This window comes from Drosophila rhopaloa, unplaced genomic scaffold (genome assembly GCF_018152115.1).
Source record: "Drosophila rhopaloa isolate 14029-0021.01 unplaced genomic scaffold, ASM1815211v1 contig_3, whole genome shotgun sequence".
NCBI classification, from domain to species: Eukaryota; Metazoa; Arthropoda; class Insecta; order Diptera; family Drosophilidae; genus Drosophila; species Drosophila rhopaloa.
In genome coordinates, this window is record NW_025335123.1 from 16,917,257 (window position 1) to 16,934,415 (window position 17,159).

At 38.5% G+C, this 17,159-nt stretch overlaps 1 protein-coding gene across 1 annotated transcript in view; it reads left to right on the plus strand.

The window, feature by feature from the left end:
- Nucleotides 1-611: 611 nt before the first annotated feature.
- Nucleotides 612-17,159, plus strand: part of LOC108051082 (carbonic anhydrase-related protein 10) — a 52,988-nt gene continuing 36,440 nt past the window's right edge. The window contains exons 1-2 of the mRNA XM_017133033.2: nt 612-758; nt 9,372-9,701. Coding sequence (XP_016988522.1) covers nt 9,644-9,701 — 58 coding nt within the window. The 5' untranslated portion in view covers nt 612-758; nt 9,372-9,643. The remainder of the gene's footprint in view (nt 759-9,371; nt 9,702-17,159) is intronic.

Below are 17,159 nucleotides of genomic sequence, written 5' to 3' on the forward strand. Positions count from 1 at the left end.
TTCTTGTTTTGTTCCAATGCAGCCACGTGTTTCCAGTCAGTCCTGGAAGGTAAACACAAAACGTAAACAAACTCTCTGCGAAGCCGGCTAAATGGAATTCACCACGAGGTGAATAAAGAGTCGGCGATTTCGGTTCGGCATTCGTTCGTTTTCGTTCGGCTGGTGTCCTTTCGGGAATTCGGGCAGCCTTCGGCTAAGGATTCGACGAAGGGGCGCAGGCGCCGATGGCCAGTTTTGTAAACAGGATGCGAGGCCAAGGGCCATCGGACTGTTCCACAGCCAACGGCAGTCCTGAAGGACCCGATTACCAGCCGAAGGTCCTTTCGGCTGCTTTTTGGCCATCGGAGCCGAGGGCCGGGAGTCCTGGCAGGAGACTCGAGTTTGTTGTGCCATCGTCTTCTTCAGCCGCGCAACAGTTTTGTTTGAAGCGTCAACACGTGCGGTAGTCAGTCGTCCTTGGTCCTGTTCCCCGATTTTCTTCAACAAATTCAGCCAGGACTCGTTGCCAATTCGCGTAGCGGGAAAAATATTGCAAAGTGCACTTGAGCAAGTCCAATCGAAGCGAATTGAATCCCATTCAGAGACCGTCTCAAGTGGCCCCTCCAGAAATACTAGCAATAAAAAAATAAAAAACAAAACCGATTTAACCGATTTATTAACGATTTTTGTTGTTTTTGTTGCGTGCCGCTATTAATCCGACAAAAAAAAAAAGAAAAGTAGACGAGCAAGTCGGGCGGCCGAATTAATCAAATTAAAAGGTAAAGCCAATGAAATTCCTCGAGCAACTAATGAGAGGTCCCCACAAAACACACACAACACACACAACACAAAAACCCAAAAACACAGTCAGTTCGGGAGGGGAATTCTGTCAAAAACAAATTGCAACCGCAACCGAATCAAAGCGAATCCAAAAACCGAATCAACGTAATTTGTGCTCATTATAATCAGAAAGGCAAAACAAACTCACATGCCTTTTATTTTGTTGGCATTGCCTGGTAATTTTCATTAGCCAACCTTCCCGCCCACTTTTGGTCCTCGAAACTCGGTTTAGCGATTTGCCAATGCCAGGAAATCGAAGACAAAGCCAATCGCTTGTTGACTAATCGTTTCTCGATTGCATTTTAAATGAAAACTTCGAGTGCCGGAAACGGAAGTCAGAGTCACCCAACAAGCCCCGCACTTTCTCGACTCCAGCTATCAGGGGAATCCCCAAAGATTTCCGCTGTCCAGAGTGTCAGTTTCAAGTGTAGTGAATTTTTGAAGAGTTTGGCATTAGATATTCATTTTGTGCTTTCAAATATTTTGCACGTATTTTGCATACAAAGTGTGGACAAAGTAAAGTTGGCTGTCGTTTCGAAAACTAAACTATAGTGACTTAAAGTCTGTTTTTAAAATCATTGTTGAGAATTTCCGAGGGTTATGGGTATAAGAATTTAAATTTTGTCGAACATTTTCTTGAATTGGTTAAATATCACAGAGATTGTAAACTGCTTTTTAAAGTTTTAATTCAAGTAGAATTTTATTGAAACTATACTTAGTAAACTAATCGAAAACTAATCTTGAGCACCTTAAATATTTTAGAATATTATCTTGGAAAGTAAAACTTTTCTCATTTGAGAATATGGATTTTTTGAAAAATATTATTACTAAAAGTCTTAAGAGAATAATATGGAGAAACAAACATAGTTTCTGTGCAGCGATAATCAAAAAAATTTTAAAGTAATTAAGACTCATTTGTATACAAATAAAGTCACGCTTTTTACGAAATCAGAACAATTTATTTAGTAATTGACACTACTTAGAGTCGTGTTCAATTGATATTCCATTTCGATTAGTTTAAGTCAAACAAATACATCTTGATAAGAGCCGAGCACTTGAAGGCTAATTTAATAATTAATAACTTTAATGAAGTGCTTTAATTACGACAGACGTGTGATTTTGATAAGCGGCAGTGCCGTTTACGTCGTTGATGGCTTTAATAATGGTTTAATTGACGCGGATTAGTTCGCGCGAAGCGATTGTAATCAATGGAAAACATACCGCTCCTTATGCGAATATTTATGGCAAATATATTCCATCAAATTTTCATCAATCAAATGGCCAATTTTTGAGCAAACAACGGTCTTCCCCACACACACACACAATTTCGGGGAAAGCGGAAAACAAAACAAAAAAAATTGCACAAATATTTGCCAACAATTTCCCTGAACGGCGTCGCCATCAACATCATCAGTCTGCCGACAATAAAATCAAGCTGGCAATTTATTTGCTATTTTTTCCATGTTTTCCATGCCGTTCGTACTCCGAAAATAGCCAAACGAAATCAAAACGAAATTAATAAAAAGAATTTTCATAAAAATTTGTTGCGCACATGTAGAACGAACGGCTTTTTCTTCCTTCCGTCGTCGAGCTTTTGTCTGTCGTCGCAGTCGCCAATCAAGCTGCATTCAGCAGGAGCACTGAATTGACGCAGGCTTAGAGTCCTTTGTCCTGGCTGAGCTCCTGGAAAATACTGCATTAGGATGCTATTTTTGAGCGTTATTTGACTTAGTTTATTTGCGTTTTCCAAAAGCTAATGGGAGTGAGTTGTCCGTTTTTAAAAGATTTAATTTTTGTGGGTGATTTATGTATTTGGACAGACCTAAAAGCACAAAATTCTCATTTCTGTCTAAAAATGTTTAAAAGAATTTTGCATAAATATAGTTATAGAAAGGAATCTAAACTACACGAATATTAAATACATTTATTACAATTTAATCAACACATTTGGATGTGCATTCGTAACTAATATATATTGGATACTAGATTATTAAATACACACACAGAGGGATTGATTTTCAAGATCCAACACAAATTTGAATTGTGTTTATTACTTTATAAAATTGTCAAACATTAAATTAATTACTGGAATTCCCTCAAATTCTTTCAAATAAAAAATTCATAAAACTTCTTATTGCTTTGAATCAAAAAAAAACAATTTTAAAGATATGCTAAAAAAAAATGCTGAGAGTAATAATTAAGTAAGTTTGATCCAACTAAGAACTACATTTTATCATTCTTCATAGGAATGCTCTAAAAAAACAATGTTTAGAAATGGAATATGTTCCCAGAATAGTTCAATGAAATTTCAAACTGAAATACCAATTTATCAAATTAAATTCTGCAGCCACAGAAGGGATAACATTTATTTGCCCAACTGGAGTGTTTCGGTGCCGTGATATGGGGGATATTACAAATGTACTTCTATGTGGGGAACTTTCCCTTCGGCACTTTGTCCCCCTATTTTGGTTTCCCTTTTTTTTTTTTTCGTCCATTTGCGTGTTCATGACGCAACATTTGCGGTTGTTTATGTTTTTGAGGTCGCATATCGTGGTTGGCCAATTGTTATGCGCATTTCGTTTAATTGCACACACTCACACACGCCGATTGCCGCCAGTTTTGCGGTGACATCGTCGTCGTCCTCGTCATCGTCCGTTTAGGTGTTAATATTTCAATTAGCAGTCGTTTAGGTTTACGTATTGCCAGGAATTTCCCCGTAATGCTCCACGCAACTGTTACGCCGAAAGTCGTAACGCACAGTGGCACGCCATGTGCGGTATTTCGTTTTCCATATTATTATTATCCCCATGTCCCCGTCTTAGTTTTACAACCGATTTTTGCGGCCGAGCACTTAACGTGCCCAGATTACAGCGCATTTTATTGTGCATCATCTGGCCGATCTGTGGCCAAGTGGTAAATCCCGTAAAGGACCCAAAATAATTTGGCGAAGCCAAACAAACTAGTTTGATCAACTTGGCCGGAAAGAGAAGTTCTAAGGCTGCGCTGTCGGAAAATGTAATTAGTTGAGAAAATCTGCAAAAAACCAAGGAGTAAAGGATTTAGTTTCAAAAGTTTAGTTGCAGATTTTGTTGTGAAATGTTTGTGAAAAATTTAAAAACAATTACTTAAAAGATATGGAAAACGATGCTAAGGGCTCCACAAAAGTTAAATCAAATTGAAAGGAGTAAGAATTTTTGTTGTTGATACAGCAAACGAAATGGTTTATAAAATCCTTCAAAGCTTAAATTCATTGTCTTGTGCTCGACACCTAAAGCATATAAAGAAAGTATTTTATTATTTGTAAATGGTATTTTAACCACCTTTAAGTGATAAGAAAAAAGGATACTAGCAAATTTTAAGTAATATATATTAAAACAAATTTGTATGAAATATTAAATGCTTTAAAGAAACGGAATAATTAAATAAAATAGTTATATAGTGAGTATTTCTTTTTTTAATAGAAGAGAATGGATAAAATATTTGATAAATGATTTTTAATCGCCTCTCTCAAATAAATATCGTAATAAATAGATAGACAAGTTTAGCACACAGCAAACAATATACTTCCAAAATTTATTTGGTATTTCACTTTGCAACTAAATGATCTCTTTAGGCCGTTATTGTGAACAATGGTCTTCTGGTTGACTAATTGGCAAATAAATTGATTCGAAACTATAATAATTTCGTGCGGTGCGGGCGAACAAATAAATAAAACGAATTAAAATGAAATAAAATAAAATAAAGCACTTATTTGATCCCTCAAGGAAATCGCCGTACATGTGTACATATAAATACATATAGAGTAGATTTAAAAACATTTGCTTATCATTTATATTATGAGTTGTAGGCGGCGGAGGCAGAAAAACTTTTCAATAATGAATATGCAACAGTAAATGGCCAGCGAGAGGTGGTTTCACTGTGTGTTTTTTTTTTTTTTTTTAACATTTTAATATGCATGGCAGGGCTCGACACATTGTGAAAATGAAAAGAACAAAAGCTGGGGGAGCAGGGGAGGGGATTTTCATGGGTATGCCAAAGGGGGGTGGGGGGAATCAGAAAAAACCGAGGGGGGGAAAGGGGAAAGAAAAACCGCCGTCGGCAAACGAAATAAATTTGTCAGCCATTGCAATATTCTTCTTCGCGGGCCGCAAATGAAACTGGAATGGAATGGCTCTGGACCTGGTCAATAAATAAATACGCAAAAGTAAAATATATATATATATATATGGCAGATGAAAATGCAACGCATACAAGGCTGAAATTGTGCATGAAAAATATGAAAAGACATTTTCGGTTAACGTATCGCCTACCATTTTCCCCCGCTTTCCCGCTTTTTCCCCGCTTTTTCCCCGCTTTTCCGAGCCTTTTGCCAAGCTGACAATAAATGTCATTTAGTTGCGGGGAAAAAGGGTTTCGAGGTCCTGCAGCTGCTCAGCTGCATGGCAATGCCAATAAAATTTATTTAAAGCAAATTAAGGATCCAATGGCCTGCGAATGATTTGTGTCCCCATTCCGGACTGCGAACGAAGTCCTGCGACCAGGACTGCGGCTAATCGGACGCATGCAAAAATCCCTGGGGATTAAGTTTCATTTACAAGTTAAGCCCAATTGTCAGTAGTCCGAATATAAAGGTTTTCAATAATTTGGGGCTTTCGTCGTCATGTTTGTTTGCCCGATAATTTGAGGCCAACGAAAAGGTCACAATCCCCTTGATTTTATTACTACAAAAATATATCGATTAAAACGTGCATATGCTCGTCGCTCGGCAAACTTAAAGACCAACGTAAAAATCCCCCAATTAAGACATCTCTTGATGACGTGCTTTAAAGCCCAATTAAAGCGACGCATTTATAGTAAGTCGCCATCTCTAGAAAACATCTCAATTATTTATGGAATAAATGCAGCACGATTGTGCTTTTAAACTCTGGGATTTTATATTCGTTTCTCTTGGCATAAAAGCGACTTATTAAAATTCAAATAAAATGTGTGCCCAATGTGTAAACTGTGCGACAAATGCCTGAAATGCCAGATAAGGCTGCATTCAAATTGCATAATCTGCTGCCATTGTTGTTCTTCTTCGTGCTCAAGTTTTTTTTGTTTAAGTTAATTGAGAAGTGTAGTTTAAATACTGGCCTACGATAATTGCCTCAGTTTTGCTGTGGATAGTGCTCACAAAAGTTGGCAAATGAATTTCACTTATCAAACTAACAGATCAAATGCAATGCCGAGTTTGTTTGTGAAAAATGGAAATTCGAGAAAATAATTTAAACAGAAAGTGCTTCAATAAAGATCTTTATTTTTAATTTGCCTTTTGTTTGCAAAAAGTGGCTATCAAAAAATAGTTAGTTTTTTTCGTTTAAAATGTGCATGGACAAAACGTGTGTTATTACAAATATTTTATTTGTTTTTATTGGCAATACATTTAGAATTATTTTACATATTTAAATTCCCTTAAAATAGCAATGGCTAGATAGATTTCATATTTTTTTCATTTGTAAGCTTACTCTTGTTCCATTTTCATTAAATAGGTTTTACCATTCTATTTTGGGTATTTTAATTATGGTTCGTTTAATAGTGTAACTATTTGTGCTTACTCAATATTCCTGTATTTAATGCTCTCATATTGAAAGTGATTAAAATTACACATTTAGAATGTTATTAGGTTTCCATAATTTATGACTATGACTAGTACACTTGCCATAAATCCCATTTGGGTATTTTTTAAATAAAATGATTTTATACATTTTTTCTTTTAAGTTGACTTAATTGTTTTATTCAATAATGGTTCTTAAAAAATTTGAAGAGGTATTTTATTTCCTGAAAATTTGCAAGAACCTTAAATTTTAAGCAAACATGGGCCTTGATTGTTTTGGTTAAATTCCTTGTTTTGGCGATGTCTTAATTAGCTTCGATCGAGGATTAACTCGGGGCGCTATGCAAACATGTGAGAGCTGGGGAAATTTTCAATTACGACCGTGACATGACATAAAACGTAAATTAAGGCAGAATGTCTAAAACAGGGGCGGTGGGTGGTGGGATGGGTGGGTTAAAGGCGGGGAAAAGGGGGGTCCAACGCTTGATTTGGTCTGACATAAGTGGAGGTCCTGTTTGGAGTTGTTGGACTGGCTGGTCGCCTTATTGTTACGCCTACAACGAAGCCATTCCGGCATTCCTGGCATTCAGCATTCGCCATTTGCTGCTCGAGGTTTTTCCAGCTCATTCTGCTGTCTCTTTGTGTGTGTGTGGGAGTGTGTGTGTGTTGGCCAACAGCGACGAGTGCATGTTAAGTGCCTTATTATCCTGTTTATGTAACCGTGCACTTTTGTCCGGGAAAGAGCCAGAGCGGTCACATGTCCCGCTGCCGTTGTGTTTTCCATTTTCATGTTTTATTCAGGCCTAGTTTACAAATTGTCGCAACGGCTCGGTGGGACGTGGCCAGCACGAAAAGAATTTTTTGAATACAAATAACTTAAAGCGGACATTCGGACCGGGCTAAATTGCTCAATTCGCCAAAGAGCCAGAACTTGTTGCCTTGTTTTTCCGGCCAGGACTTTTCGAGTAAATAATTCCGGGGCCCGAAATAGTTTCAAGTTCACTTCGGTTCGAGGAGAAACTTCAAGCCAACCAAATTGAGGTTTCCTAAAATTTGTTTCTGTTTTTGACCCCAGACTTGGCTTAATTAAAGTGTCTGCTTTTTACACTTTCGGGAAAGAGAACAAATTAAGCACATTTTACCAAAACTAACCGACATTAAACATTTATTTGGGTGAAAGGCGATGTTTAGGAAAGTAGGAAAAATTATCTTTATTTCGAGACGATCAAAATGGCAAAGCAGTTGTTTTTCGAAAAGTCGCTTAAAATTTAATCAGATCAACAATCAACATTTTTATTATTTTGTATTATTTATGCAATTAGTTATATTTAAAAATAGCTTCTTCATTTTGTTTTTTGGTTGAGATGTGCAATTAATAATGTAAAATTGCAAGCGAGGTCAAGAAGATTTATATTTGAAACAAAACATTAAGTTTAATTATGTTATTATTAAATCTTTGTTTTTGTTTTCTTGTTAGTTTCGAATTTGTAATCTCGCTGAAGATATATTTTAAAGGCCTTTCCCTCTGAATTAAAATGATTTCTGCTTGTTTTACAAAGATTTAACCGTAAAATATAATACTAATTGAAATCAACAATTCTTTTGTTACTCCGCAACCTCTTGGGAAATCCTAGTTTCTTTTGCGTGAATTCTTAATCGTTGATCGATGGAAGTCCTCAGCATTTCCCACTTCGATTAGCTGCTGCTGTAAAGTTTGCCATGACCAAGTTTCTAGGGCCACTGACTACGTTCCGCACTTTCTGTGCCTTCAGTGCCTTCTGTACCTTCCACCACCCTGCAAGTGTATTTATCATGATTTAGATCCGGACGTAGAGGAACTCCGGAGCCGGAATATTCCGGCCATTGGCATTTGCTTGCCTTCGCACTCGAGCACTTTAGTGCAGGCTAATTACAAAAAGTGAAAACACAATTCATTTTGCTTGTGGCTTATGCGTTTTCTTGGCTGCCCCGCCCACTTTTCCGTCCGTCGCCGCCTTGCAGCGTTATAAAAATGTTTATGGCTGACGTTTGTTGCCATAAAAATGCGAAGTTGTCGGGACTACCGTTGCGAATGCGATTACTTGACGACCAGCAAAGGTCACTCAGCCGTGTCCTTGCTGGCACACCAACACCCCCCACCCCCACCCCCCACTGCCACTCCCACTCTCGCACACCCCCGCTCACGTGTGTGTGTGCTGGTATTTATGGCATTGTGTTTGTTAATAACATTTGCAGCGAGTGCATTCCATCTCTGACGTAATGCTCCCAAAGGGCGAAAGACACCCCCCTCCACCCCCTCAACATTCTGCACCGTTTATGGCCAATACAAGTGCTGCCGCATACCCTGTATTACAAAATGGGTGGATAGGTTTTATAGGCTATACACATTTCGTTATCCAATTACTTGTAAAAGATCGGTGAAAATCGAACTTTTAACTAAATCAAATCATTAATACTATTTATACTGTTAATTAAAAAAATTCAATATGTTTCTGGTGATCCAGATTTACATGAAATAAATAATATCAAAGACGGTAAATTTCAAGCTCATTTATAAGAAAAGTATGCAATGTCCTTATATTTTCTAATCGCTTAAATGTGTTTAGTGTATGAACTCTCATCTGATATATAAATCGCCTAAAAAGGGCTAAACATTTTCTTTAAAGAAATGTAGAAATTACCTACTATAAGTCAGTTGATTAAATCCATTAAGAATAAATTATAAAATCATTAGTCTGAGGCGTAAATAAATGGGAACAATAAACTCCGGAAACTCATTTATATTTTTCCCCACAATCTAAATATTATTTCTAGCTGCTCATTGTTTGTTAGGGTATTCCAGATGTTTGCACCCCACTCGAAACTCGTTGTGGCCATGTTGTTCTAATTAATTTAAGTTCCTCCCCGCAATCTAGGCACCGCTCACTCATTTGCCACCGCTCTTCTGGTTTCTTTGCAGTACTTGGCCGTGCAATTACGCAGAATGCCGTTTGCCTTTTAAGTTGCATATTGTTCGTCGATCGGAGGAGAGGAGCTCGGAGTTCGGAGTTGGGAGTCGGGAGTGAGGGAAGGCGGACAAGCGGAAAAGCGGAAAAGCGCGGAAAAACGGACGTTAAGCAGGCGAGCAGGCGGCGGAGAAGTGCCACTGACAGTGGCAGTAAGTTACGGGCCAAGTTTCGCCGGAGTCGCCTTGTCGCTGGCGCAACTGGCATAACTCAGAGCTGATGAAATATGGAGCTGCTGCAGGTCCTCTGCTGCACACTGCTCCTGCTTTTGGCCCGGATGCAAGGTGAGTCCACAGTCGACAGTATACAGTCCACAGAGTCTACCCTGGGTCCTTTCGTCCTTCAGTCCATCAGCGTTTCGTGCTGTCTTACCCAGGCATTTGGTTAATATTTGCCCGCTGTCAGCGCATCCGCTTTGATCTAGTCAAAAATTGAATAATTTGCTCCCATTCCCAGTGCCCTTGCACCCCCCGACCCCCGCCCACCTGCCACGCCCCTTTTGGGGTCAGTGTCAACCGTGTCAACGATATGCGATATGCAAATTTTCCACATCAACCTGACACGAGCTTGCATAACTTGCAACACTGCAAGTTGGGCAAACAACAAGTAGAACAACATCAACACGAGCAGCAGCAATAACAACATCTGTGCACTGCAAAAAATTGTTATAAATAGTTTTTGCGAATTAGCTTAGGCATAGAGTTAAATTTATACTTTAAAGTTTCATTAAAAGAAACAGGTTATTGTGCATTAAATTCAACTGTCTGTTCATGTCATATTATAATATTAACTATTTATTCTTAATCACTTTTAAAGTTAAATTGTAGTTCAGTGAAATTTATCATAATTTGACCTATTTATGGTTTTAATTTTGTTGTTTAATATTAATTCAAAAAATACTCTCTTTTAATTTTTTGCAAATTTAAAATAAATGGAGAAAAGTCCATTTCAGCATTTGATCTTCTTTAGTCAGATTATCATGTGTTGAAAATAGAATTTTTTTTTATTTTTGTTTGCTGTTTCTTTTGTTGTTTTCTGAGTTCTACAGTGATTTATATTTAGATTTATATTTTTTTTCTGCAGTGCACTGGCTTGCAGTCACGTCCTCCGATAAGCTTCCTGTCCACTTGAGGTTAGTTTCTGGGCCTGGGAGCGTCGCTTTCTGTCTTATCAATGCCACAGATCTGTCATCGTAAATTTAACATTAATTGGGGAGCGAGGGGGGACCACCCCCTGGCACAGATAATGAGCAACAGAATAAATAAATAAATTGCAGCTAAAGAGGGGGGAAAAGGCAGCCCAGAATTACCAGAAACGGATGCAAGTGACCAAAAAGTTTGCACATTAATCGAGGCTACTTAGGCCAAGTTTCGCAGGAAATCAGAGGGTTTTCGGGAGACAGAGCCATCTTCATTTGCATTGCGACCAAGCAAATGAAACTCAAATCGATAGATGCAAATGCGTAAAAGTTTTCGCGGCGGCACAAAAAAAAGAGATTTTATTTCAAATTTGATCAAATTTTAAATTAAATGAAAAAGGGAGTAAAAGTTCAATCGGTAGTTAAATATTGAAGCGTTTCAAAGTTGCCAACTTAAATAGCAAAAATAAAGGGATCATTATCACCAAAATCAAAGGGAATAAAATAGTAATTTTACGAACAAATATGTATATTAAATACAAGTGAATAAGTTCCTAGGTAATTGTTTAGTATCATACAGTTACCTGCACAGTTTGTTTAATAACATTTCGAATAAATATCGTGCTCTGTCAGTTCAAAGGTGATTTAAAACTTGACCCCGCGGCTATGACCTACAGACTTCCGCCCCGACACTCATAAAAGTTGCAGCTGCTTAATATTTACTTCTTGAGGCGGCTATAACTATGAACGGACTTAAAGGCCCGCCACAGACATATACTATATAGATGCTCTGCATTTCATACAATATATAGACAAGTATATAGCCGGCGGCCGCTTGAAAATTCAGCACGTCGGCAAAGGCACCCAAAAAAAACCTATATATAGTTATATATATATATATATAGGAAAAACGAAAATATCACGAAGATGAGGAAGACGAAAAAAAAAATGCAAAAAGCAGGAGGGAAAAAGAAATGTTCATACAATAAATTCACGTTGAAATTTTGCAATAGTTGCGTCTGCGAGTTGCAGGCAGTAAACGCTCGAGGAGAAGAAGAAGCAGTTGCAGTGGCAGGAGCGGCTTGAAGAAATAAAATGAGGGGGAGGGATGGTAAGGGGGCGGGGGGGTTTTTAGGACCCCCTTAAATTCACCCACCATCCCACTTGGAGTTGAGTGGTTCCTGCTGCTGCTTAATTTTGCAGCACCTCCTGTGCTTAAGTAAACTTTTCCAGGGGTGTGGATGTCAGGGGGGTAGTAAGGTGGAGAGGGGAGGGGGGTTCTAGTGGGCGAACTCGGCTGGCCAGCGATAAGCAGGCCGCTCTCTGCACAATTTTTGTTTGCCCCATTCGATTAAACTAAACATAAATTTCATGGACGATAAATCAGCCGTGAGCGTTGGGACAGTTGCACCTGCAACTTGCAACCTGCAGCAGCCCCTGGAAAGGGGGGCGCGGGGATTTGAGACCTATTTGCCCCACCTTCCCCCGCTGGCACGTGTGGGAAATCAAAAGAGTGCTGCCAGACGGCCAGAAAGAGATAGGAGCATCCTCTCAAGGCTTAATAAATTAATTCGCTCTCAGCGAAATGCATTAAATAATATCCTTCATTTTGCAATTTACAGCGCCTTGAACCCCCCTAAAACGCCACCCCTGTTTTTGCCCAAAAATCAAATTGCAATGCGAAATTGAAATTTCTGAAATGATTTTTGGCTGGGTCACAGCTGCCGTTGTCGGTTCATGTCGGAAATAAACAAAAATCCAAAGTGGCAACAAACTGCCAGCCAAGAGTTGAATGCCCTACAGTGCGTTACGGCTGTGTAAGGCCCTCGAAAAGCAGCGATCAGTAATGAGTAAATATAGTTTTTAACTGTATAAAAAATATATAACAGTACTTAAGCTGTTCTTTGGTATATTTTAATAATAAGGTGTTTACTTAAGTTTCTTTAAGGAATGAATAGTAAAAGTCCATTATAATGGCATACTTACAGTTATTTGTCAATAGAATTTATTTTTGGCTTTTATATTTAACAGGAGATTTCTTAATATATTAGCTTATCTGTGCCACTTCCGCTTAGTACAGCTCTTTAGCGCTTTACTATAAATAAACGCAAAGGAAAAATAGTTGCTTCTTTTACTGCAGCTTACCTGCTTTTATTTGGCTTTTTCTGTAGACCATTTTTGTTTTGTTTTTTTTTTGCTTTGTTTTGGGGCTGGCCCACCAGTCGGCTACGTAATGTGGCACGTAGCTAGCAGGGGAATGGATCTTCGGCCATCGAGAGAGTGGGATTCCAAAGTTTGTTAGCTCCTGTGCAATGGCCATAACAACAACAACATCGCTGCTCCTGACTGTGTGTCTCTGTGAGTGTGTGTGTTAATGCTAAATTAAGTTGCTGCACGTCGGAGCATATATGTTTGTGTGTGTGTGTGGGTGGTTGGGCTTTGCGAAAATGGGAAAATCGGTAGGTTGCTGGCTTCAATGCTCGACCGCCGGCAGGCTGTAATCCCAAAAACATTAAACTGGCCGCGTCAGGACATTGATTTTCGCTTTTGCCCAATATTTAGCCAGCTCTGCTCCTTATCTGTGCCTGGTAAGCTCCTCCTCCGCTTATATATATATCAAATAAAAGCATCTCTTAACGTGGCAAGAAAGTCGTGACGATCGCACATTCGACATATAAAAATTCTGGTATCAAATTTAGTGATGAAAAATTACCAAACAAATAGAGTTTCAAAGATTTTATTATTCTGCACGCTGTCAGAAAATATACCTGTATTTCTACCTACAGCGGACAGAAAAAGAAAATTGTTTAACATATATAATTTTTATAGAATCTGCTGTGATGGTCGGAATATCATTGGTTTCGAATTTAGTAGTTCCCTTCTACACACTCTTAGTGCACTTCGTCACTACGTGAACGGCTGTCCAGGGTGATATGCACTATAGCATTCCATATATGCGACTGCTGCTTCTTTTTCAACTTCATTCTGCTTCTGTGCAAATGAAAATTCAATTTGAAATGGAAATTATACTTTTTCTTCACTTATTTTTGCATTTTTGCACTTGTTGTTGCTTGTTTGTTATTCTTCCAGCACTTTTTTTTTGGGTTGGCTCATGTTGTTTGGTCTTACTTCAGATTTTCCTGCTCTAAGAATGTGTGAGTGTGTGTTGCATTTGAAAATCGTATTGATATGGGACTAGTGTGTGTGATTGTGTGTGTGTAGGAACATGGAATTATGATTGCAGTCTGTTTTACACGACGAAAAAGATTTTAAAATTTAACCAATTTATCTATCAAAAAAATTATAAAAATTCAAAATGTATATTATTACTAATTTTATGCCTTTTAAATAATATAGCTATGCCTCAAAAAAGTATTCTTTACAATATTTGCTCGAAGTATTTGGCAATTGCCAAAGTACATAATTTTATAGCATACTTTAAAGAGCAGTATACTTTTACATTACGTATACGTAATTGCAGCATATGAAAATGAAATAAAAAGTAAAATCAAACCTTTTAAATTTGTTTAGAAAGGTAAATTGGCTTACATTATAAAACACTAGACAATTTGGTTCAGTCTTCAATAAATTAATATAATTATAACATGTATAAATTACGTATACGTAATTACGCATACGTTATTACTTATGCGAAAAAACCCCAAATTTGTTTAATAAAATAAACAATAATCATATGTAGGAATTATATTTTCTTGTTGTGTAAGTCTTTCAATCATGTCTTTATATTTAACTGCCTTATTTTTGGAAAACTAGTGTTGTTTGAGTTTTGAAAAGTTTGTCTCAATGTGGCAGCAATTCAATTGTTGGCCAAACAATGTCCAGAAATTCTTCCTTACTGTGGAAATTGTTTATTTATTGAGTTAATCAGTGAGTGAAGGGGGTTGGAAGAGGCGGGAATGTTTGGGGTGAAGGTTGAGTGGGTGGTGACCCCTCATGCATGACCAATAATCCTCGAATGGAGACATAAAACAATGGCCGACGAGCATAACATAATTTCCAGCACTTAACCATGGCCAACTGCTGAACTGCTGTTGAACCCAATAGCCCGCCACAACCCCCTCCCTCTCCCCCCATTTTCCGCCATTTGGTGACATTTTCCACCCACTCCCACCCACCTTTTGTCTTCTCATCCGGTTTTTGGCCTCGAACGAAGTCGAAGCGGGTCATGCATTTTTCCGCTTCGCTTGTTTTCAAACTGATTTCAATCTGTTTCTGCTGTCTTTCGATCTTCCTTCCTTCCTTCCGACCTTTCACCCCCGTGACCACACCCCCTTTTTGTCTTGTTTTTTTTTTGCCCTTTTCGCCTTTTGTTTCATTGTTGCCGAAAAGTCGTTGCTTTTTCTGTTTCTGTTGTTACTACTGTCGCTTGGCCTGCCGGTCATCATCATCAGCTTCATCGTTGGCATTTTGCTTTCAATTTGTGGCCAGAATTGAAAGAGAAAACAACCCTTCAAGACAACCTGCCCACTTTCCCCTTTTCCCCTTCCCACATCCCAATGCCCTATTCCCCTTGTCCACAAATCGCTTAAGTTGCCACGCCTCGCGCGCTAATGAAAAGCCACTGCCAGTTGTTGTCCACGGATGCTTTTTCGCTATCTTTTCGAGGCACTGCCACTTCTATGTAAAGTCGGACATGAAGGTTTTCCATAAAAAAAACCATGTTATATACTAGAAAAGTGAAATATGGAACTATTCATATAAGTCTATTATCTTATTAGCATAACCAAATTTCTTACTAACTGAAACTAAATCGTTGATCTAAGGTGAATTGGTGACCCCAATCCTTTTCTTTATTTGAGTAAAAAGTTGAAAGATCTTTATACATTTATTAAAAACCAATTGGTTTATTCAAAATGAGTTCTTACTGAGCAAACTTCATGATCGGACTATAAATATTCAAGTTATGATGAGTTCCGTATACGGTTTGCAATTTTAGTTAAATGAAAAGGAATGGAACAAATTTTTAGGCAACTAGCGATCACCTTACGCATATCAAGGGCATATTGCCTTTCGACTTTTCTTTATTGGAGATTTGCTCATTCCTTTTTTTTTCACTCTTTCTTCATCATTTGGTATCTTTTTTTTGGGCTGAACAATGAAAATTAGCAGGAGAAATAATCAAGTGCAGTTTTAATTTGCACAATGCCCCAGCTGCGCAGCATTTTCCAACTCTCCCCTGGGGCTTTTCCCCTCCATTCTTTCTGCACTCCCTCCCCCCCATTTTCCCAGTTTTTTCTATATTTTTGCCATGCCCCTCGGAACCGTCATCTTCTCGGGGAAAACAAAGGAATCGCAGAGACAAAGGCCCGCCAGGACGCTTCTTTCTTTCACTCCTTGGCGCTTTCAATCCCCCTTTCTCTTCTCTTTTTGTGTTGACTCCCCCCGTGCCCCGCAATTCTGCTGATTTTTTTCTCAGTCTCTGTTTTGGGTCCAGTGCGGTCACAAATAATTGGCCCGATGCCGCTTTGACGTTTAAATTTTATTGAATGGCAGCTGCAATTGGCAGTTGGCAGTTTGCTGGCCGAGAGTTTCCAGTTGAGTTCTAAGCTCGCTTAATTGTTCCCAATGGTTGGAACAATGGCATGGCAACAATGGCATGGCCGGAAGTGGGCGGCTGTTGGGGGTGTGGGGGTACAGAGGGGGGCGTGGCAATGGTGCCTGCATAATTCTTTTACGCCTCATCGATGCGCAGAGTGAAGGGGGGAGGGGGAGGGATGGAGAAAAAGAGCGCAGAGCTCTGAAAAACTTGGCTAATAAATGATCCCGGCCAGACATAATAATTTTCCCAACTCCCAGCAGTGTGTGTGTGTGTGTGTGTGTGTGTGAGCCTGGTCGTGTATGTGGCCCACACATACACACACATTATTCACGCCTCATTTGGCTGCCTTGGGCTTTGAGGCTAATTTGCCTTTTAAAGTGCGACAGCATTTTACGCTTAATTTGGCATTGATAACATTTCGCCCAAGACACCTGTTGTATTGGTGTGCGTGGGTGTGTGTACGTGTGAGTGTGTGTCGGCTTGTGTGGGTTTTTTGGCATTAGTATGTGTGTACTTGTGACCCTAAAAGCGGCCTACACATTTTTCATCTCACAGCACAAAAGCACTTCAGCAAGAAAACAGCAACAATCATAACAATAATCATAACAAAATGCGGGAGGCAGTCTGAAGTGGGCTCCCCTGTACAGTAACCCCTCGTCGCATAACGACCCTTAATATGCTCGAGAACAAGACACAGTGGAACCATATTGTATGGGAATTCTTAACAATTATTATTCGAAATCGCTATACTGATTTACCTTTACAAACTTTTGTAAAGGCATTCAAAAGTTTTATGGGTATTTTTTATTTAATTTTTTTAGATCATTTGTAGAGCTATGTTTAATACAAAATATAATTTGATTGTATACTTTTTTTGTCTCTTTGTGTGCTACTAATAGTCATAGTTATCATTTTTAATCATATCATTGTATCATATTTAATGTCAATTAGCTTTAATTTAGCGTTTAACAGAAAAGTAAAAAAATATAATTGTAGTTAATGATCAATCGATTTAGATTATGTCATAGAATATTTTATAGAAAA